The sequence below is a fragment of the Bubalus kerabau genome, chromosome 5 (genome assembly GCF_029407905.1).
Source record: "Bubalus kerabau isolate K-KA32 ecotype Philippines breed swamp buffalo chromosome 5, PCC_UOA_SB_1v2, whole genome shotgun sequence".
In the NCBI taxonomy this organism is placed as follows: domain Eukaryota; kingdom Metazoa; phylum Chordata; class Mammalia; order Artiodactyla; family Bovidae; genus Bubalus; species Bubalus kerabau.
In genome coordinates this window covers 106,549,456-106,572,176 of record NC_073628.1, presented here as the reverse complement: position 1 = coordinate 106,572,176, position 22,721 = coordinate 106,549,456, and the positions used below count along the sequence as shown (strand labels likewise).

Here is a 22,721-nt window from a genome sequence, read left to right as displayed (position 1 = left end):
GCTGGAAGAAGCACAAGCTAGAATCAAGAGTGCCGGGAGAAATATCAATAACCTCAGATATGCAGATGACACCACCCTTATGGCAGAAAGTGAAGAGGAACTAAAAAGCCTCTTGATGAAAGTGAAAGAGGAGAGTGAAAAAGTTGACTTAAAGCTCAACATTCAGAAAACTAAGGAAAAAAAAAAAAGAAAAGAAAACTAAGATCATGGCATCTGGTCCCATCACTTCATGGGAAATAGATGGGGAAACAGTGGAAACAGTGTCAGACTTTATTTTTCTGGGCTCCAAAATCACTGCAGATGGTGATTGCAGCCATGAAATTAAAAGACACTTACTGCTTGGAAGGAAAGTTATGACCAACCTAGATAGCATATTAAAAAGCAGAGACATTACTTTGCCAACAAAGGTCCATCTAGTCGAGGCTATGGTTTTTCCAGTGGTCTTGTATGGATGTGAGAGTTGGACTGTGAAGAAAGCCCAGCGCTGAAGAATTGATGCTTTGGCACTGTGGTGTTGGAGGAGACTCTTGCGAGTCCCTTGGACTGCAAGGAGATCCAACCAGTCCATTCTAAAGGAGATCAGTCCTGGGTGTTCTTTGGAAGGAATGATGCTAAAGCTGAAACTCCAATACTTTAGCCACCTCATGAGAAGAGCTGACTCATTAGAAAAGACTGATGCTGGGAGGGATTGGGGGCAGGAGGAGAAGGGGACGACAGAGGATGAGATGGCTGGATGGCATCACCGACTCGATGGACATAAGTTTGGGTGAACTCCGGGAGTTTGTGATGGACAGGGAGGCCTGGCGTGCTGCGATTCATGGGGTCGCAAAGAGTCGGACACGACTGAGCGACTGAACTGAACTGAACTCAACTGGGGCTAAGGAAGGGGAGGCTACCGGTGGCCTCTGGCGGGTGGGGGAGGGGTCTCCAGGTCCCGGGGGTCCTACCGGAGGGTCCTCCCCCGGGCGGGAAAGGCCTCCGGGGTCTCTGAGGAGGGGCCGGGGTGCCTGGGTCTGGAGGCCAAGGGGGTCTCCCAGTCCCCGGTTTCCCCGGCGCGACGCGGCGCCGGCGTCCCAGCCCGACCGTCGGCCTAGGCGCCGCCCCGCCTGACATCAGTTCCTGCCGCCGCCGCCGCCGCCGCGCATAGCCTCCTTCCCCGCCGGCCGCGCTCCGGAGCCGCCGGGCCGCGGCGGAGCGAGGGGCCGGGCGAGGCGAGGGCCGGGCGGCGGGCGCCGGGCCCCGCGGCCGGCACGACGGAGCCCCCGCACGGCCGGCGGCAGCGGTTGGCGGCGGCCCCGGGGCCCCGGCGCGGGAAGCGGCGGCGGCGGGGCGGCGGCGGCAGCGGCAGCGGCGCCATGGAGCCGCGGGAGGTGAAGGACCGGATTCTGGAGAACATCTCGCTGTCGGTGAAGAAGGTGAGTGCGGCCTGCCCGCCCCGGCCCGGGCCCCAAGGCCAACCCGGCCCGCCCGGCCCGGGCCCCAAGGCCAACCCGGCCCGCCCGGCTCGGGCCCTCGACCCCACCCAGCGCCCGCTTCTTTCCTCGGGTCCCTCGCCCGGGGTCCCTCCTGTCACCGGGGCTCAGGACACCGCCCTTCCCCTCCGCGACCCCGGGGACGAGAAGCCGCCGGGAGCCACGGGACGATGGAGAAGAAGCCGGGACGGCTCACGTGAGCGCCGCTGCCTCTGAGCTATTTTTACAGAACAAAGTTGAGGTCAGCGTCCTGGGAGCTTCCACATAGCCAGGCCCAGGGGCCCTGCGTCACTTACAGGGGCTGCCACTCGCCAGGACCCCCTCCTCTGAGCGCAGTGGCAAAAAAGCTCTGGGAGGGCCCCACCTGCCGCGCATCTCTGGGCGGCATCGCTGCATCCTCCATCCGCCCTGTGCCTGCATCTCGGGGAGTCGGCAGTCAGGGTGATGGCCCGTGACAAGCAGCTTCCAGCCTTCCCAGTTCGGGGTGACATTGCCTCTGGTCCTGGAAAGTTTCTTGAATAATCTTGCCCAAGGATGGCAGTTTTAGAAGAGGCTCACTTCGGAGCTTTGATTGAGAACTAAAGTACTTTGCCTTTTGGACAGAGACCTATAGAACTTGGTGACACCGGTGTATGGTGCTCCCTGCAGGAGAGATCAATGTCCCAATTACAAGTGGAGAAAAAAATATGACCTATTAAAGGCATATATTAATACCTATCTGTATGAAGAAGTCAGCTCATCTGAGAAAGGGTCCCCATGCCAAAAGGTAGGATTCATATTCACTTAAAACCAAACCAGAATTGACCATCATTTGAGGAATATTGTTGGAGTGTTTTCCTAATTTGACTTCCTAGTTCACCCCATAGTCTCAGAAACTGGGGTAGGTTGTGGGGGGATGATGTGAGGGGTAAGAGAAGGCTCATCAGATTGATTACTTCCAAAATGAAGAGAATTCATTAAATGAACCATTATGTTTAAATAATCATGTTCCCCTCTATCCCCACTTAAATTCCTCAAAAGCAACATAGACCAGCAATTTTACCGTTCATAAAGATCGATGTGGTTTAAAAAGAAAAGGAGATTCAAAGTGTGCTCTTACTATAATGTTCCTCTAAAAGTAAAACTAAAAGCAGCATTGTAGACATCTGACAAAAGTTGTAGTTTTCCTAACTTTGCTTATGCAGTAGGGCATTGTTTTTTGCTTACTCAAGGAGTGTAGGATGAGCAAATACTTGGTCTAAAAGCAATCCATCTTTGGCAATGAAGACAAAAGAAGACAATTGACCTTTCTAATCTAATCTGGGCTGATTGTGGCTTCAGGTAGGCCACACATTTTGATTTTTAATCTCTAATTTACGAATAAATGGGGAAAGTCCGGGTAGAAGGAGGTTGGACATGTGCATCAGATGAATCTTTTGAGAGCAGGGATCTACTCTGTAAATCAGCCTGCCACTTGCAAAAGAGTTGGGTGTGTTGGCCAAGATTCTTATCGTTGTATGTGCTTGGACAAGCACGACAAGAAGGTATGTCACACACTAGAAACTGGAAACTTGTCCCCAGGTACATCACAACAGGAGGCATGGCGAGTGTCATGTTTAAGAACATGGATTCTGGAGTCTGGCAGCCTGGGTTCAATCCCGCCCTGCCAATGAATAACCGTGTAACCTTAGGTAGGTTCCTTACCCTCTCTGTGCCTTGGTTTCTCATCTATAAAGCAGGGATAGAATCAGGGCTCTTGGGAAGATTTGTTGAGAATCTGTGTGTAGAGTGTTTAGCATGGTGCTTAACCCAGTCTTCAAAAGTTGTCTTAGTCTGTTTGGGCTGCTAAAGCAAACCACCAAAAACTGGGTGGCTTATAAAACAACATAAATTTATTTGTCATGATTCTGGAGGCTGGAAGCCTGAAAATACTGAGTCCCAGCATGGTGAGGTTCTGGATTTCCCTGGTGGCTCAGACGGTAAAAAATCTGCCTGCAGTGCAGGAGACCTGGGTTCGATCCCTGGGGTCGGGAAGATCCCCTAGAGAAGGGAACGGCTACCCACTCCGGTATTCTTGCCTGGAGAATCCCATGGACAGAGGAGCCTGGCAGGAGGAGCCTTACAGTCCATAGGGGTGGCAAAGAGTCTTACACAACTGAGTGATTTATCAACAACAAAAAAATGGTGAGGGCTGTCTTTATGGCTGAAGACTGCTGACTTCTCCCTGTGCCCTCACATGATTTGGGGGGATGGAGCTCTCCTTGGTCTCTTATAAGAGCTCTAATCCCATTCTTGAGGGCTCCACCTTCAGGACCTAATCACCTCCCAAAGGCCCCACCTCCTAACACCATCACATTGGTGGTTAGAATTTCAACATCTGAATTTGGGGAGGGGCATAATTTGGGCAGGAGGAGAAGGGGGCGCAACAGAGGATAAGATAATTGAACAGCATCACTGACTCAATGGACATGAGTTTGAGCAAACTCCGGGAGATAGTGAAGGATGGGGAAGCCTGGTGTGCTGCAATCCCTAGCGTCACAGAGAGTCAGACACTACTAAAAAGCAAATACATTCAGTGTGTAGCATAAGTGGTCGCTTCTTCTGTTTGTTTGTGGTCAGGCAGTTCTTCACTTTTACAAGGTCTGAAGATGGCTGAAGGCCTTAGCACCTAAATATTGCTATATATCATTTAGACTTGTTACCCATTTCCTTTGTATGTCGTGTTTCAGAAAACTATTTTGATTCTCACACATGAAGCGCATTTGGTTTTCTGAGTCAGAGTATCTGCTTCTAATAGGAATCAGTTCAGCTACAATGGTAGGCGTTGAGGGCTCACAGTCTTGGGGTCAGATTTGACCTTGAACATCAGTCTCACCTACATTTTTATATGTCACCATGAGAGTTGCTTTGCCTTTTCTTCCATGCTACCTCTGGTAAGATGGTCTGACCCGTCCTTTTTAAGGATGTTTCATGAATAAAATGAGGTGTGGGTTTCTGCAAAAAAAAAAAAAATCCACATGTGTAAGCTATGTTTACACAGGATATTTGAGAACTCTTTATTGAAATAGAATATACCTATACTTCTAAACATACAGTTGAATGGGTTCTCACAAAGTGAGCACATCCATGTATCCAGCACCTACGGCAAGAAACAACCATAGCCATCACCCCAGAAATAATGCCCCCAAGCGCAACCACTCTCCCTAAGCAGCATTGTTGTTCAGTCACTCAGTCGTTTCCAACTCTTTGAAATGCCATGGACTGCAGTACACCAAGCTTCCCTATCCTTCACTATCTTCCAGAGTTTTCTCAAACTCATGGCCATTGAGTTGGTGATGCCATCTAACCATCTCATCCTCTGTTGCCCCCTTCTCCTCCTGCCCCCAATCTTTCCCAGTATCAGAGTCTTTTCCAGTGAGTCAGCTCTTCGTATGAGGTGGCCAAGTTATTGGAGCTTCAGCATCAGTCCTTCCAATGAATATTCAGGGTTGATTTCCTTTAGGATTGACTGGTTTGATCTCCTTGCTGTCCAAGGGACTCTCAAGAGCCTTGTTGAGTTCAACTATTCTCACATCTAGATTTTGTGATGCTGAACATGCCCTGTAACACAAGAGATGCAGTAGCTGATATGAAGGCAGGATTTGTGGGGGTTGGAGAGAACTGGAGAATTTAATAGTTGGCACAGGTAAATGACAATGATAACAATGAAAGGCACGTTCCTTATGAAACGTCTCAGGTGCAGATGATAAAGCTTGTGTTTGCCAATTTGTTAACAGCTAAAGAGAGACGTCCAAGTCAAAGGCAGTGTTAGCATTTTGAACTGGCGTGTGGTCTGTTAAGTAGCATCTTCTCCAGGGGAGGGGAGGCTGTGGTTTTCATGAGAGTTTTGTTTTGTTTCTGAGGAGCATGTCTGTTGCATATGCTTGCAGTCTGAGCAAAGGTTCTGTGCTGTCGAAGGCAGTCTTTACCCTCCAACAGTTCATATATTGATTGGAGGAAGAATTTTAGCCAGGTGAAGAATTAATCACCAGGACAAGAAGCTTCAGAGAAGGCGAGCTTGTACAGAGTCTTGACAAATCAGTAGAATTCAGAGACAGAGAAGAAGTGGGCATTTAAGATAGAAAATAGTGGGCATTTAACGTCCCCAAGGATGAGATGGTTGGATGGCATCATCAACTCAATAAGCAAACTCCAGGAGATAATGAAAGACAGGGAAGCCTGGCGTGCTGCCCTTCATGGGGTTGCAAAGAGTTGGACACAACTGAGCGACTGAACAAAAACGACAAAGTATCCCAAGGCAGCAGGGACGTCCGGGTGGTCTTCTGAGGACAATGAGGAGACATACCAGTCTCAAGAGTGCTGAGAGTTCCCTTCACTGTGGCTGGAAAGTGCTTTCCGTGGAAGCTGTCCAGCATGGTGGCTCCAAGCGCAAGTTTCAGAGCATGCAGACCTCGCTTGGGGTTTGAATTAGATTTGTCACTGACTCTGTTGACCCTGGCAAATTACTGGACCTCATTTAGCCTCAGCAATCAGAACCTACTCACAGTTCTAATGAGAATTAAATTGCAGGAGACGATACACTCAGACCAAAATATCTTAGAGCACAGTATCTTGCACATAACAAGGCCTGAATAAGATATTAGCTACCGCTAGCACTGTGAACCCTGCCGTTTTTTCTCTGGGGTAGTTTTCTAAGTCTTACACTACACTTCTGTTTCTTCACACTCACGGTTTGTCAGACTTTTTCCTCAAAGGCCAGATGGTGAATATTTTCAGCCCATGTGGTCTTTGTCGAAACTCTTCAGTTCAACTCAAAAGCAGCCACAGACAATCCATACATGTATGGGTGTGGCTGTGTTCCCCTAAGCCTTTTTTGCATATACAGGTTGCAGGCTGGATTTGGCACAGAGCTACTATCTATGCACAGAAATATCCTCCCTAGGGTAGGCTGGGGATCATGTTCAGAGAAATTGGTGTGACGGCTGGTTCCATATAGTTAATGAAATCTGTATTGTCACTGGATTTTTGCACCATGCCAGGTTTGTGGAACCAATGCAGTCATGCCCGTAAATACTACCGGATGTCCATGTAATCCTGACTTTCAAATACTTTTGCTGATCGCTTTCTGTCCTGAGTGCTCTCGGCCCTAAAAGGGTAGAAGCGAGCACAGCAGACAAGATCTGTGGAGTGGATATTCCAGTAGGAGGGGAGAGTGATACATTAGCAGACAAAGCAATTCAAGGGCTTTCCCGGTGGCTCAGCTGGTAAAGAATCTGCCTGCCAATGCAGGAGATGCAAGCGATGTAGTTTTGATCCCTGGGTCGGGAAGATGCCCTGGAGAAGGAAATGGCAACCCACTCCAGTATTTTTGCCTGGGGAAATCTCATGGACAGATGTGCCTGGCAGGCTACAGTCCGTGGGGTTGCAAAGAGTTGGACCCGACATAGTGTGCATACACACAAACCAATGCAAAGACCTTCTGGTTGTGATGCGGCTTGAAGGCCAGGCAGGATAAGGTGGTGAGAGGAGGGATCTGCTGGAGGGAGTGGGAGGGTGGGGGGGAGGTCAGGGAAGACTTGCCTCAAGAGGTAACATGACTTGCGAGAGGGACACTGACTGGGATGGTTGAGTGAGACCTTAGCTTAGGAAAACGAGTAGTTGTGTTTTTAAAAAACACACAAATACCTCAGAAGTGTATAAAATAAAAAGTAAGTGGCCCCAGTTCTCTACCTCCTCAGCTTCAATTTGGATCGCCTTAAACAGGGTGAATAAATGAATTTTAATGAAGTAACCCCTCTTTGAGAGAATGTTCCTGGGCTGGGACACCCTTCTCCTGCAGAGGACGGGCCAAGTCCCCACCGCCCTCACTCTGGGTGGATTGCCCCTCTGGGGTGGGCTCTGAATGGCCTTCTATTTCTGGCCAGACACACACCCTGTGCAGAGCAGGGGTCTCCCAGTTGGGGTCTGCAGATACTGGTCTTAGAGCTACAGCTGTTCAAACTCGCCTGGCCATGCAGCTGGCTCTGGTGGTGAGGCTTGTGTCATTCCTGTTTTCCACTCCTCCAGAGAGGTTAGATCTGCTTATACATAAAAAATGAGCTCGAGCATGTCATTCCCAGAGTGGGCCTGGTAGTTAGATCTATATGGGGATTACACTGACCATTCGGTTTCAATCAATAGTTTTGTTCTCTTGGCTTCATGGAAAAACCCTTAAGAGTTTGAAAATCTTAAGCATTCTGAAAACCCCTAATGACCTGAGTCACCCTGGCAAAGAGCTTAATAAAATAATAAATATCCACACACACATTTTATAAACAGAAATGCTAAGGGCTCCCCATCCCCTGCCCGAGTCCTGAGGTCACTGGTAGCTGTCTCTCTGCTCCTGTCCTCTCCCACAGCACAGAGACTCCCTGAAGAGGGTGGGAGGGGCCCGAGGGCCCGCAAGCAGGAACCACTTACGTGTACCCCTGACCCCCTGAGTGACCCCACCCAGGCCCAGCATGAGACGCCAGTGAGAAGTGGTCACTGCTCTTTCTGAGCCCTGCCTGTTCACTTCACGATGGCTCTCCTTTTATAAGACGTTAGGGCTCTATTTGAAGCCTGGTAACATTGTGGTCCTTGCCGCCCCGTCACAGGCCACCCCAGGCCCTCTCTTTCTCCGTGCCTTGGCTCTAGCATTGGGCTTGTCCAAATTGAATGGCCCTGTGTGATGACTGGAGGCCACACAGAAACAGGTCTCCATCTGGCAGCAGCAGCCCCCGTTAGTCAGGGCAGCCCCCAGCCATCTCTGTAGTCACAGTGGACACTCCCGAGTGTCGGATGGAGCAGTGGCCATTCCTGTGGGTCCCCCTCAAACTCATCTAGCTAGAGCCCATCGTGGAAAGAAATTCCCAGCAAAACTGGAAGCCTGCTGCTGCCTGACGGAAATGTCAGGCCTAAAAACTAAGATTGAGTTAGGGTAGAATGGGCAAGACGTTTCAATGTAGAAAGAAAGAATCTGATATTCAGGGTGTGAGCATTGTGGGAAGAGAAAGTTGGCATTTGTAGGTGCCCGGGGGCTCTTGGGTGAGTCATTCTCACTGTTCAGGTCTTCACTGCTAATCTCTGGCATCACGATTTGCCACCATGGCAAGGAGAGTGTGGTGCCCCTGAGGCTGGGGGTGCCCTTATGTCCTAGGGGAGCAAACAGGGCTTTTCCTCCATAGATAAAAAGCTCTTCTGGGCGACCTCAATGCTGATGGAGCTGGGACCCCACAGTGCAAGGTTGGAGTGGGCGACCTAGGGCCTAGAGCTCTCTTCCCTGGGGTCTGACCTAAGGTGACCATCCCTTTCCAGCCCTGTCCTCCTCACCGTGGCTTGTTTGTGGTGTGAATGTCCTAGAACTTCAGTTTGAAGCAGGAGAATAAGGGCGGTTTCTGGGAGCGTCCATTTGGCTGGAGCTGAGAGGTCAGGTCATTGTTACAACCACCCAGGGTCACTGTTACCAGCAGGTCACTGTTACCAGCAGGTCACCGTTACAGGTCATACCACAGGTCATTGTTACAACCACCCAGGGTCCTGAGAGCTTCTCTGCCTTTTCAGCAAAGCAGCTGGCCCTGCACCACAGACATTCTCCCATCTTAGGTATTTGTAGTTTATCTTTTTTTCCTTTTGCTTCTAAGTATTCACAAACATTATAGAAATGTAGAAGGAAGAAAGACTAAAGACTACCCTCCTCCTTGGGTGTCTGTACTTGAGAGCTGGAAGTAGAAGATTCTAAAAAATCCAGTAATATATAAGAACAAGGGAAGAACTAATGTAGACTTGGAATCTGCATGTAATTTTTGAAAGTAGTCAACCTCTGTTCACACTTCTACCCTTTGGTGTGTGTGTGTATCTTTTAATATAAATATTGATTATATATTTATACTTATACTCTAATAAATCACTGTAAGTTCTTTGTTTTGGGGGGTTGCAGACTGCTGAGGTATGAAGTGTCTAGACATGCTGACCTGAAGGGGAGTGAGCAGAGCAGAGGAATTGTTACACTTAATGCATTCAGTCCCCTGGATGTCCTTTAATAACCATTATGGGTTTGTAATCCATGGAGTTCTCAACACACTTCCTAACCCTATAGTTACACTTTAAACCCCTAAAGTCTCTGACTGTTGGACTTGCCTGGTGGTCCAGTGGTTAAAAATCCACCTGCCAGTGTGGGGGACATGAGTTTGATCCCTGGTCTGGGAAGATTCCACATGCTGCAGGGCAACTAAGCCTGTGAGCCACAACTACTGAGCCCAAGTGCTGCACCTGCTGAAGCCCCAGCACCCTGGAGCAGGAGACGCTGCAACAGTGAGAAGCCCGTGTACCACAAGTGCGGAATTGCCCCTGCTGGCCACAACTAGAGAAAGCCTACACGCAGCAATGAAGACCCAGCACAGCCATAAATAAATAACTGAAATTATTTTTTAAATGATAATAAAGTCTCTGACTGTATCACACAGACCTTGGGAAGAGGCAGGAGTGTCTTCCCAACTTAAGTCGTGGTTTAGATGGTGACTTGATGGCCATTTTCCTCAGCAACAATCTGGCTGTCTGGGTGGGGGAAGTACTGCTGAGGTCATGTTGCAGGTACAGCAGGGGAAACGGGAAGTGAAAGATGAACCCAGAGCCAGTGAAGGCTCCCAGGCTTTGAAAAACTCCTTCCTCCTCCCACCGGTGCCACACACAACCCTGAATGTGAGCGCTCGGAAAACAGCAGGGTCTCCCCCAGCTTCTGCCTCCAGTGCAGCGGCACATGGATGGTGGAGAGTCCTGCATGCCCTGTGTCCTTTCAGGCCCCTGCTTGGCTTCCAGGTCTCTGGTGTTTGCCCAGGGACCTCTTGGGAGAGCCTCTTGCGTCTTCCTCTCCACTCTAAAGAGGGGCCTTGGGCCCTCCATTGGGGTCAACCCTGTGCTGAGTTCAGAGGCAGAACACTCAGGGTACCCAGGGACACAGGGACACTCCCTTGCCAGCACGGAAGAGCATTTAACTGCTTCTGGAAACATATTCTGTCAAATTACCCAAGAGATCTGTGCCCAACTAGGCCAGTTCCCAACTGCTGTCATTGTTCCAACACTCCAGTTCAGTTCAGTCACTCTGCCGTGTCCGACTCTCTGCAACCCCATGGACTGCAGCACACCAGGCTTCCCTGTCCATCGCCAACTCCTGGAGCTTGCTCAAACTCATGTCCATCGAGTCAGAGATGCCATCCAACCATCTCATCCTCTGTCATCCCCTTCTCTTCCTGCCTTCAGTCTTTCCCAGCATCAGAGTCTTTTCCAATGAGTCAAGTCTTTGCATCAGGTGGCCAAAGTATTGGAGCTTCAGCTTAAGCATTAGTCCTTCCAATGCATATTTAGGATGGATTTCCTTTAGGATGGACTGGTTTGATCTCCTTGCAGTCCAAGGGACTCTCAAGAGTCTTCTCCAACACCACAGTTCAAAAGCATTAATTCTTTGGCGCTCAGCTTTAACATCCTCAAAGTGAAAGTCGCTCAGTCAAGTCCGACTCTTTGCCACCCTCTGGACTATACAGTCCATGGAATTCTCCAGGCCAGAATACTGGAGTGGGTAGCCATTCCCTTCTCCAGGAGATCTTCCCAACCCAGGGATTGAACCCAGGTCTCCTGCATTGCAGGTGGATTATTGTTTTTTTTTTTTAATTTATTTTTTAAATTTTAAAATTTTACATAATTGTATTAGTTTTGCCAAATATCAAAATGAATCCGCCACGGGTATACACGTGTTCCCCATCCTGAACCCCCCTCCCACCTCCCTCCCCATACCATCCCTCTGGGTCGTCCCAGTGCACCAGCCCCAAGCATCCAGTATCGTGCATCGAACCTGGACTGGCAACTTGTTTCATACATGATATTTTACATGTTTCAATGCCATTCTCCCAAATCTTCCCACCCTCTCCCTCTCCCACAGAGTCCATAAGACTGTTCTATACAGCAGTGTCTCTTTTGCTGTCTCGTACACAGGGTTATTGTTACCATCTTTCTAAATTCCATATATATGCATTAGTATACTGTATTGGTGTTTTTCTTTCTGGCTTACTTCACTCTGTATAATAGGCTCCAGTTTCATCCACCTCATTAGAACTGATTCAAATGTATTCTTTTTAATGGCTGAGTAATACTCCATTGTGTATATGTACCATAGCTTTCTTATCCATTCATCTGCTGATGGACATCTAGGTTGCTTCCATGTCCTGGCTATTATAAACAGTGCTGCGATGAACATTGGGGTACACATGTCTCTTTCCCTTCTGGTTGCCTCAGTGTGTATGCCCAGCAGTGGGATTGCTGGATCATAATGCAGGTGGATTCTTTACCATCTGAGCTACCAGGGAAGCCCTTAACACCCCAGAGAAAGTACAAAAAATGAAATCCATGGATAATTCAAATACCTTTTTTTTAAATTTTTTTGGCCATGCTGTGTGGCTTGTGGGATCCTAGTTCCCCAACCAGAGATCAAACGCAGGCCCCCTGCAGTGGGGGCAGAGTCCCAACTACTGAACCACCAGGGAATTCCCAAGTACCTGCTTTTTTTTTTTTTTTAATAATTTTATTCCTTATTTCTTTTTGGCTGTACTGGGTCTTCACTGCTGCACAGGCTTTTCCCTCGTTGCAGTGCGTGGGCTTCTCTTGTGGAGCGCAGGCTCTCGGCGAGCAGGCTATAGTAGCTGTGTTGCACGGGCTTTGTTGTTCAGCAGCATATGGGATCTTCCCAGATCAGGGGTCAAACGTGTGTGGCAGGCAGATTCTTTACCACTGGACCACCAAGGAAGCTCCCCAGCTACCTGCTTTTTTCAGCTTTTTCCCTGCATGTCTTTGAATAGAGCTGCCAGTAAAGCAGAGAGCCTACCAACTCTGGCAGAGGGGCTAATAAGCAGTGATTTGGGAGGTGGGAAAGAAAGCTGTATAATTAGGTATATTTAGTGGTAAATGAATGGTTAAGAAGGATTGATTTCACCCAACTTGCTTCAGGAACAATGCAGGCCCATGGTAAACAAACAGCATACCCTTTATGTAGCCCTACAAGTAGGGGGTGCCAGTCAGTCCTATGATGTCACCAGCCTGGGCACAAGCCTTTCCCGGGAAGGGCCGTTGGCTGCAGGACCGGGTTTTTCATGCCCACTGAGAAACCAGGCCAGTCATTTCTGAATCGCAGGCTTTCTGATTGGTTCTTCTGCGGGGATGATGTCTGGGTTAACAGTCTATTATAATTGATTGTCATTTGGAAATGAGCTATTTTCAGGCTAAGGTAGGGTGGGATCTCAGGTGAGGGATTAAATGAGGACAATGAGTTAGAATCATTGTGGTTGCCCAGGATTGGTGGAGCAGTGGACACCAGTGGGCCTTGGCCTCTGTTGACATTATTCTCATGTTGTCTAGGAAGGAAGCAGCTGGGACATTCCCGACATTGTCCCCCAGCTCCCAGCTCCCATTCCACAGAGCCCTGGGAGTGGCCCAGCGCCTCCTGCTCTGCCCTCCTCAGTAAGACACTGGGATGAGCACTTTCCAGATGGTGGCAGCAGGTGTCCCTGACCTTTGCTTTATCCCTGAGGGAATGGGAGCAGAAGGGGCTCCAGTAATAGCTCCCTCTGTGGTGTCCGAGCACACCCGACCAGGATGCTGCAGTGAAGCAGGAGGACCGCTAGGCAAAGCCAGGAGGTCAGGGCCTGTCCTTACCTCTCTGGACCCCAGCCTCCCTGCCCGGGAGATGAGGGTTCTGGCTAAGTGGTCATTTCTCTGATTTTCAGCTCATTCAGTAAAGTTCCATCACTGAGACCCTCTTCCTCACTCACTGTAACTACCCCCACACCCCACTGAATGAGAGGCTCCAGGAGAGAAAGATGCCATGAGGCCCCCTGCCTCCAAGAGGTCCCTGGGCAAACACCAAAGACCTGAAAGTTAGCCAGCAGCCTGAAAGAACACACAGCAGGCACAATTCTGCTCCATTCTGGTACCGCTGCCGTGGGAGCGGGAGCTGGTACCACTGCCGTGGGACCACCGCGTCCCGCTGCCATGGGAGCGGGAGCTGGTACCGCTGCCATGGGGCCACCGCGTCCCGCTGCCATGGGAGCAGGAGCTGGTACCACTGCCGTGGGGCCACCGCGTCCCGCTGCCATGGGAGCGGGAGCTGGTACCCTGCCGTTGGGCCACCACATCCTGCTGCCATTGGGCCACCCCGTCCCGCTGCGATGGGAGCGGGAGCTGGTACCGCTGCCATGGGGCCACCGCGTCCCGCTGCCGTGGGAGCGGGAGCTGGTACTGCTGCCATGGGGCCACCGCGTCCCGCTGCTGTGGGAGCGGGAGCTGGTACCGCTGCCGTGGGGCCACCCCGTCCCGCTGCTGTGGGGCCACCACATCCTGCTGCCGTTGGGCCACCGCGTCCCGCTGCGATGGGAGCGGGAGCTGGTACCGCTGCCATGGGGCCACCGCGTCCCGCTGCCGTGGGAGCAAGAGCTGGTACCACTGCTGTGGGGCCACCGCGTCCTGCTGCGATAGGACAGCCACTTGGTTTCTAGGTTTCTTCCGCCCTTAGATTCCAAACTTCTTCATCCTGGCCCGCACCCAGGCTTGCCTTCAATTCCAGTGGAGCGTCTTTCCAGAAATGCTGTTGGCAGTAGCCTCTCATTCCTTGGATCATGTAAAGCAGGCATTATTGTTCTTAAGAAGCTTTGCTGAGACTTAGAAGACTCTAGCCTGCCTGCCTTATTTATTTATTTCTATTTATTTTTGAGAAGGTGGTGATAAGCCCTGGCCGTCTCTTCAGATCCATGACAGGCAGTATCTAAAGCCAGTGCAAACTGCTGGTGCAGAATCAGGGTGGGCAGCCACCCCAACACTTCTCCTGCCATCTCTGCCAAGGACGAGCCCTCCTTGGGTCCCTCTCCCTGGGCATGTCCAGGCATCAAGATATGGGGCCATTCTGACCCCAAAGGTAATAGATGGTATCATACATCCTGATGTCTGCCTGTCCTTGGACTGTCTGCCTCGGAAAGAAGAGCAAGTGTTCCTAAGGACCACAGGCATGGTTTGACTCAGCAGGAGACCCTCGGTGGCTAGAATCCCAAAGGCAAGGCAGGCAGAGGCCTCTCACTCCCCACAGGCCTCGTCCGTCACCCTCAGCGCACCCACAACCCTTGAGAGGCAGCCCCAGAGATGAAGTGTCCCAGGAGGTCCTGTAGCTCATGGTGGCTCTGAGCCTGGGTTGAGCTTGTGTGACCAGGGCCACCATCGGCCTAATAGGTAAAAGGTGCTCTGAGGTCAGGTGGCCCACCCTCCCTTCAGTTGGGTTCTCTTCTGCTTTTGGATTTCTACTTCCTAGACTTGGACTGAGGAGGCTGCTCTAAACACTGTCGTCTAAATACATCTGGTCTCCATGGAGCCACTAGGGTGGCTACTGTTACCTGGCGACCTCTTCCCTGGGCAGCAGGAGGGACTCCTGTGTTTGAGGTCTGTGCGTGCTGAGCGAGGATGGAGCCCCAAAGTGGTTGGGCGGTTCACGTGAGCATGTCGTCAGCCCTGGGTCTCTCCAGCCTCGCAGACTCTCCTGGCTTTATTGGGGCAGGGGTTTTATCCTGCTCTGAAATATAGAAATGAGATTCCCCCATGCCTCCCTACCCCCTCCACCCTGTACAGCCTGTGAGTAGCGAAATTCCAGATTCCCTGTCTGTTTGCTGGGCTGCATCACAGCCTCTTTGGTCTTGACTGACCAGGGAGACAGATGGGAGGACACCTGTAACCGGCTCATATTCTTCTGGCTGTTTTTAACCTGTCAGAGCTGCCCTTAAGTTAGCTATCAGGGACCAATTCTGGAAGGATTTCTTGATACCAACCATAAAACTAAAAATCATTTCATGGCTATGCATCTATGAGAGAGGCAAGGCCGAGAGGGCCTGGCTGTTTCAGCTCGGAGCAGAGAGTGGGACTGACCCTAATTAAAATGCTCTGAGTCAGGCATTTCTTGGCTTGCAGGAGTGCACCACCCCCACGTCCCCTTGGCCACGTCTCGTGATTGCCTGTCGTCATCCCAGAGTGCTCCGCAGGGAGCGCCGGCCTCCCAGCTGTGAGGGTCTGGGGTGGGCTAAGCCTAACTCTTCACGGCCTGGGTGCCTGAGCACACCAGGAGGACCCAGAGCAGTCTAGCCAGTCCGGGTGTGGTCTGGGAGCAGGAGTTGGAGATGAGGCCTAAGTTCAAGGACTCTCAAGAAACCATGGCTTTAAAAACAAAAGTTACTTTTAAATCTTACTGTTTCTCTCTTCATTCTCAGGGGACCTTGCTTATTTTTATAAATTTTCTTCTCATGAGAATTTTTTCCTCCCCCCACTATCAAGCTCACCAGCCCACCTGGGCTCCCATCTGTGGCCACCCCTCCCCTGGGCTGTGGATCCCACCCTGTCTTTCCTGTTCAAGGACTTGGCTCCTTTATTCCACCCCCATTTTCTGGCCATCCTGTTGGCAAAGCTGGTCAACAAAGTTTTCTATATTGCTATCTCCTCTTTTTGCTTCCTTCTTCTTCCTCTTCTTTTCTCTCTTCAGTTTTTCCTCCATGTCATCATACATCCTGTTTTCAAGGTCCAATTGCCCCATTGATGTCAATTTACAAATACCTCATTTGCTTGAAGCAGGATCCAAAAAAGCTCTGACTCTCCCTGGTGGACCCCTCCCAGGCTTTTGTCTCTACCTCTTCACCCCTGTTGCTTTTCATTAAGGTTCGCACCCCTCCCTTTATGTGGGAACATGACCTGATGGACTGATCACTCCCTCCCTTTGCAAACTGTCTTCACTTGGCTTCTGGAGTACACACTGTCCAGACTTCCCACCTGCCTCGCTGGCTGTGCCTTCGCAGTCTAAAGCAGTAATCCTCCACCCTGGCTGGGTGTTAGGATTGTCTGCTACTGCTAAGTCACTTCAGTCGTGTCCGACTCTGTGCGACCCCATAGACAGCAGCCCACCAGGCTCCGCCGTCCCTGGGATTCTCCAGGCAAGAACACTGGAGTGGGTTGCCATTTCCTTCTCCAATGCATGAAAGTGAAAAGTGAAAGTGAAGTTGCTCAGTCGTGTCCGACTCTTCGAGACCCCATGGACTGAAGCCCACCAGGCTCCTCCGCCCATGGGATTTTCCAGGCAAAAGTAGTGGAGTGGGGTGCCATTGCCTTCTCTGTAGGATTGTCTGGGGAGTATTAAAAAGAATTGCTGGCTCCTGGGCCCCGCCTCCAGAGTTTCTGCTCTGGTTGATCTGGGTGGGGGGCACCTTTGCCTTGTTCTTTTCCTCCAGTTCCCCACGTAAACCTGTTGTGCAGACTGGGGGAGGGCCCATGGTCCAACATTGGAGCGCCCTGGCTCCATGCTCAGATGCTCCTCTTTCTTCATTCCCAAGATGATCTCATCCAATTCCACAGCTTTAAATACCATCCAAAGACTGACAGCAAGCAATGACCTCTTTCTGAACTCCAGACCTACTTATACAACTGTCTCCTTGACATCTCCGCTTAGATACCTGATAGGTATCTTTTTAATTAATTAATTAACTTTCATTTTTGGTTGTGCTGGTCCTTCATTGCTGCATGCGCGGTTTCTCCAGTTGGGGCGAGTGAGGACTACTCTCTAGTTACAATGTGCAGGCTTCCTGCTGCGGTGGCTTGTTATTGCAGAGCACAGGCTCTGGGGTGTGCAGGCTTCAGTAGCTGCGGCTCGCAGGCTCTAGAATACAGGCTCGGTAGTTGTGAGTAGTTGCACAGACTTAGTTACTCCTCAGCATGTGGGATCTTGCTGGAGCAGGGGTCAAACCTGTGTTCCCTGCATTGTAAGGCAGATTCTTAATACTGGAACACCAGAGAATAGCAGCCCCCCCCACCCCCGCCCAACACATGGATATTTGGAACTTATTGTGGCCAATGTAGAGCTCCACCCGATCTGGAAATGGCACTGCCATTGAGTTACTCAGACCAAAAACCTTAGAATCATCCTTGGCATCTTTTTTTCTCCCCTACCCTACATCTAATCTATCAGTACCACATCTAATCAGGCACCACCTGCAGAATAGATGTTAAATCCAACCCTTTATCACGTCCACCACTACAGCCAGCTCCCAGCTTATCCATCCACACCGGGATAGCCTCTCAGCCAGTCTGTCTGTCTCCACCGTGGCCGTCCAGTTTATATAGACACCATATAGATGCTAGAGCAGCTTTGTATATTGAATTATATTGTTAACATTTTCCTGTTTTCAATAATTTCCCATCAAACTAGGAATGAAATGCAAATTCTTTTACAATGGCCTGTATGGCTGCACGTGCTGTGGCCCTTGACTGTTCTCTAATCTCATTATCACTCACATCGTTGCCATAGCAGTTTCTTTAGTGTTGCCCCTGCCTCAGGACCTTTGCACCTGCTGTTCTTCCAACGAGAGTACTCTTCCCCTAGTTACCACTGTTGTCACGTCCTCAGTGAGACCCCATATTTATAGCAGACTCCTAACCCCTGCTTTGTTTCTTATGGCATTATTAATCCTTGGCACTATATTATATATTTGCATATGATTTACATTATACAAGGGCAAGGACTTCTATATAAGAATAGCATTTGATGGAAATTACCCAGAGGTCCAGTGGTTAAGACTCCAAACTCTCACCACTGAGGGCCCAGGTTCAACCTCTGGTCAGGGAACTAAGATCCTACAAGCCACATGACACAGCCAAAAAAAGAATAGCATCAGTATATACATGGCAGGTGCTCAATAAACCTTTGTTGAAACATTTGAATCTTCAAGGCTCAAGCCTCCCCTTCTGGCCACTGCTAAACCGAGCATTGGGCAAGAGACACTCCTGACCCAGTCTGTGACAGGTGTGCATTCCTTGTCACCTCTGCTTGAGGCTCTAGACCAGAGGTTGGGAGACTTTTTCTGTAAAGGGCCAAATAGTAAATATTTTAGGTTCTGTGGGCCATACAGCCTCTGTCGCATCCACTTAGTTGGGCCCTCATAGCGCCAAAGCAGCTGTAGATAATGCAAAACCAATGGGTGTGGCCATTTTAATAAAACTTTATTTGCAAAAATAGGCAGACTCACTGGCCATAGCTTGTTGACCCCTGCTCTAGACTCCTACTGATTCTGAAGTTTTGGGCCTTTTCCCCAAATTTTCATGGGCATAAAAGAAGTACTCGACAATCTGATGGGCGGGATGAATTTTTTCCCAGAAGTGGGGAAGGCTCCTCCTGGAGCAGCTCTGGCTTGTTTAACCAGACCATCCACTTCCTCACTACTGGGAAGATGCCCACGTGGAGCAAAAGGATGGCGAGAGTTTGTGGGCTTTCTTCTTAAAGGAGCCACAGCAGCCTTTTCCTCCTCCATCCATCTTCCAAAAAGCAGAGCTTCAGAAGACACGGCACTCATGTGCACCATGGGCTTTTTACTGCTTGTGACTTAAAGAAGAGGGGACTGCATTTTGCTTTCTCGGGTTCTCCTACAACATACTAGAACAGCATATAATGTTTTATATGCACCATTCACTTGGGGATCTTGAAGCTAGGCTGGATGAAAAGACTTGGATTTAAAATCTGCTTCCGCCACTGACTAGCTCTGTGACCCACTTTATAGGGTTGCTGTGATGGTAAAGTTAAGAAGTGTTTGTAAAGTATGTCATCGTAGCTGCTAACATTTATTAAGTGCTTTCAAGGCATCGTGCACTTTGATAAATACAACTAAGGTATTATCTGAACCCTCACACAACCTATGTTTTTGTAGATCAGGAAACTGAGTTTAGGGACTTCCCTGGCAAAGCAGTGGTTAAGACCCTTTGCTCCCAGTGCAGGGGGCATGGATTCCATCCCTGGTCAGGAAATTAAGATTCCATATGCCACACGACACAGCTGACAGAAAAGGAGACAGTTTAGAGAGGTGAAGTCCCTTGCCCAAGGTCACACAATGAATGTGCAGCAGAGCCCACATTTAAATCCAGGTTGTCTGCCACCTTCAGAGTGCACATAACAAGCCTTCCATAAACAACAGCTCTAGGGACTTCCCTGGTGGTCCAACGGTTGAGAATCCACCTTGCAGCGTGGGGGGCGTGGGTTTGACCCCTGTTTGGGGAGCTAAGATCCCACACGCCACAGAGCAACTAAGCCTGTGCCCTGCAGCTGTCGATCCCACATGCCACAGCTAGAGTCTGTGTGCCACCCGAAAGATTCACATAGATGCAAAGACCCCATGTGCCACAACTGAGACCTGATGCAGCAAATAAATAATTTTTTTTTTTAATGATGGCTCTAGTTACAGCCAGTGGTAGCTGCTCCAACAGGTTTTGTGTCTAACTAAGGAGTAATTTTAAATACGATTCGGCAGTTGTGCATCCGGGCAGCGCTGTGTTCATTAGCCCCATTTCACTGATTCTCTTGCTCAGGGGCCCTCAAATGAGGCTTCGATATTTGCTCTCCTCCCACTTTCAGAGCCTGTGACCTTCCTGGTACCATAAGTAGCTCCTGGCAGCTGCCGCTCTGTGGCCAGGGCAGGGGTGGCGGGGAGGAGACCTTGGTTGTTCACCTTGATGTCGCACTTTCTGAACAGCTTCCAAAGTATGAGCTCAAGCTGTTGACGAGTTCCTAAAATTCTTTCGTCACTGACTCAGAGACATCCCCAGCCTCCTTCCTGTTCCCTCTCAAGAACTGTGCTGGGTTGTCGCATTGATTGAAGATCTCCTTGTCCCCTGAGATGATGGAAATGCTTTGTCAACCTGCTGTAAAAGAGTGGTGAAAGGATAGGCTTGGAGCCACCTGCTAGTGAGCTAGGAATACTAGTTCTTGAGAGCAGAGAGCATTGCTGAGTCTTCTTTGACCCTGAACTGATGTTTGGCTAAGTGCCGTGTCATCGGTGTAACTAAGAATATGGAATATTCCTTCCATTTATTTATTTGGAGTATAATTAACTTACTATATTTGTTTCAGGTGTGCAACATGGTGATTCAGTACTTTTATTCACTATAAAATGATCACCACATTGTCACCGTACAAAACTATTATAATATTGACTCTGTCCCCTTCCCGTGAATTATTTTATAACCGAGAGTTTGTAACTCTTGATCCCTGTCACCTGTTTTGCCTACCCATTGCCCCCGCCCCCCGCCCCAGGAATCACCAGTTTGTTCTCTGTAGCCATAAGTCTCTGTTTCCTTATGTTTGTTCATTTTGTTTTGTGGCTGAGTAATATTCCATTGCATATACACCACTTCTTTATCTGTCCATCTGTCGATGGACACTGAGGCTGCTTCTGTCCTGGCGACTGTAAACAATGCTGCATGAACTATCGCCGTGGTTTCATTATTCTTAATAATCTTGGCTAATGCTTATTGAGCATTTTTTGCTTACCAAGGTCCATGCTAAGCCTTTTCATGCTTTATATCATTTGATCCCCTAAACCAATAGACCTTTCTGCAGTAAGGAATGTTCTACATCTGCACTGTCCAATACAGTAGTCACTAGCCATGTGTGGTTACTGAGCATTTGAAATGGGGCTAGTGCAACTAAAGAACTGCATTTTTACTTTTGTTTGATTTTAAATTTAATTAAACTCAGAGTCACATGTAGTTCGTGGCTACTGTATTGGACAGCTTAGCTCTAAACAATGTTCTTAACCTCTTTTACAGATGAGAAAAAGTGAGGGTTAGAGGGTTAAGTAATTTGCCAGAGATACTTAACTTTATAGTAGCAGAGCCAGTCTTGGGACCCGTGTTTCCTCTCCAGAGCCCTGGCTCATCACCACCACGCTATACACTCTTTCTATTATACCTTTTGCAGAAGTTGTTCCCTGGTTGCAGACTTTTCCCTAACTCTTCCTACCATGTATACGTATGCAACACCCCCTTGAAATGTACAAGACCTATCCAAAGAAAGTTGGAAAACTTAACCAAAGGATATAAAAGAAGACCTGTGTAAATGAAAAAAAAAAAAAAAATTCCAGGGACTTCCCTGGTGGTCCAGTGGCTAAGACACCACACTTCCAATGCAGGGGACCCGGTTTGATCCCTGGTCAGGGAACTAGACCTCGAATGCCATAACCAAAAGAGTTCCCATGATACAACTAAGGATCCTGATACAACTAAGTTGATCCATGAAACAACTAAGACCTGGCACAGCCAAATCAGTTAAATTTTTTTTAAAAATCTCATGTTCCTGGTGGGAAGACTTGGTATTGCAAAAATACCATTTTTTTCCCCAAATAATCTCTGGACTGAGTATAATTTGCTTCCAAATCCAGAAAGTAATTATAGGGAAATGTTATTCTAAAAAAATATGCCAGGAGAGTCAAAACACTTTTGAAAAAGGATGGTTGCAGATGGAGTGGCCTCATTCTGTCCATAGCAAGATGTCTATAAAAATGTTATATTAAATCACAAATCAGTAAGGGACTACCAATAAATGTGGAAAATGGGCTATCCATCCAGAAATTAATAAAGCTGAATCCTTACCTCATCCCATACATAAAAATCTAAACATTAAAAAAGAAACTAAGAAAGTCCTAAAACTATAGAAGAATAAAGGTACTTTTTATAATATTAGACTGGGGAAAATGGGAAATTATAAAGGAAAAAATGGACAGATTTTACTATACAAAAAATAAGAATTTCTCAATAGGTAAAAAAGCACCATAAGCAAGGTTTAAAGGTCAGTTGAAAAAGAAAGGAAAAAAGAAAGGTCAACTCACACTGGGCAAAAGATGAACAAATACAAAAGCACCCCACATAGCAACACACAGGATTAAAACCTTAACTAACAGTATCAACAGAGCAATAAGAAAAAAGACAAGCAACCAGAAGGTTGGGCAGAGGTGTGAACAGGCAATTCACAGAAAAAGAAATACAAATAGCAAATAAGGGTGTTCCACTGCATTAGTGGTCAGAGAAATACAATTTAAAACAATTAGATACTGTTTTTCACCCACTGGACAGGTGGAAATTAGACTAATTATCCCCAGTTTTGGCCTGCATGATGGGAATGTAAATAAGTCCAACATTTTAAAAGGGCGCATAGCAAGATCCAGCCAGATTGTAGTTATGCATGTTCTTCAGCTCTGTGGTTCCACTCTGTATACTGTTCTGTTCTACCATACAGAAATAGCCACCCAGGCATCCCCAGATGTGCGCTGCAGTGTTCTGGGTAATATCAAAGAAGTGAAGACAGTAGCTGTATCTAACAATGGTTAAAGCATGGTGCAGCATATTTTAGAATACACTTGTGGCTGT

The 22,721-nt window shown here is 48.7% G+C and overlaps 1 protein-coding gene across 3 annotated transcripts in view; it reads left to right on the top strand.

Moving 5' to 3' along the window:
* Positions 1-1,114: 1,114 nt before the first annotated feature.
* The window catches only part of PLEKHM2 (pleckstrin homology and RUN domain containing M2), a 41,074-nt gene continuing 19,467 nt past the window's right edge, over positions 1,115-22,721 (top strand). For 2 of the 3 annotated variants that reach the window (XM_055582610.1, XM_055582609.1), the window contains exon 1: positions 1,115-1,415. Coding sequence is in view for 2 of the 3 variants with exons in the window: in XM_055582609.1 (XP_055438584.1) it covers positions 1,356-1,415 (60 nt within the window). In the remaining variant the exon portion in view is untranslated. The remainder of the gene's footprint in view (positions 1,416-22,721) is intronic. The other variant, XM_055582608.1, reaches the window with a different exon arrangement.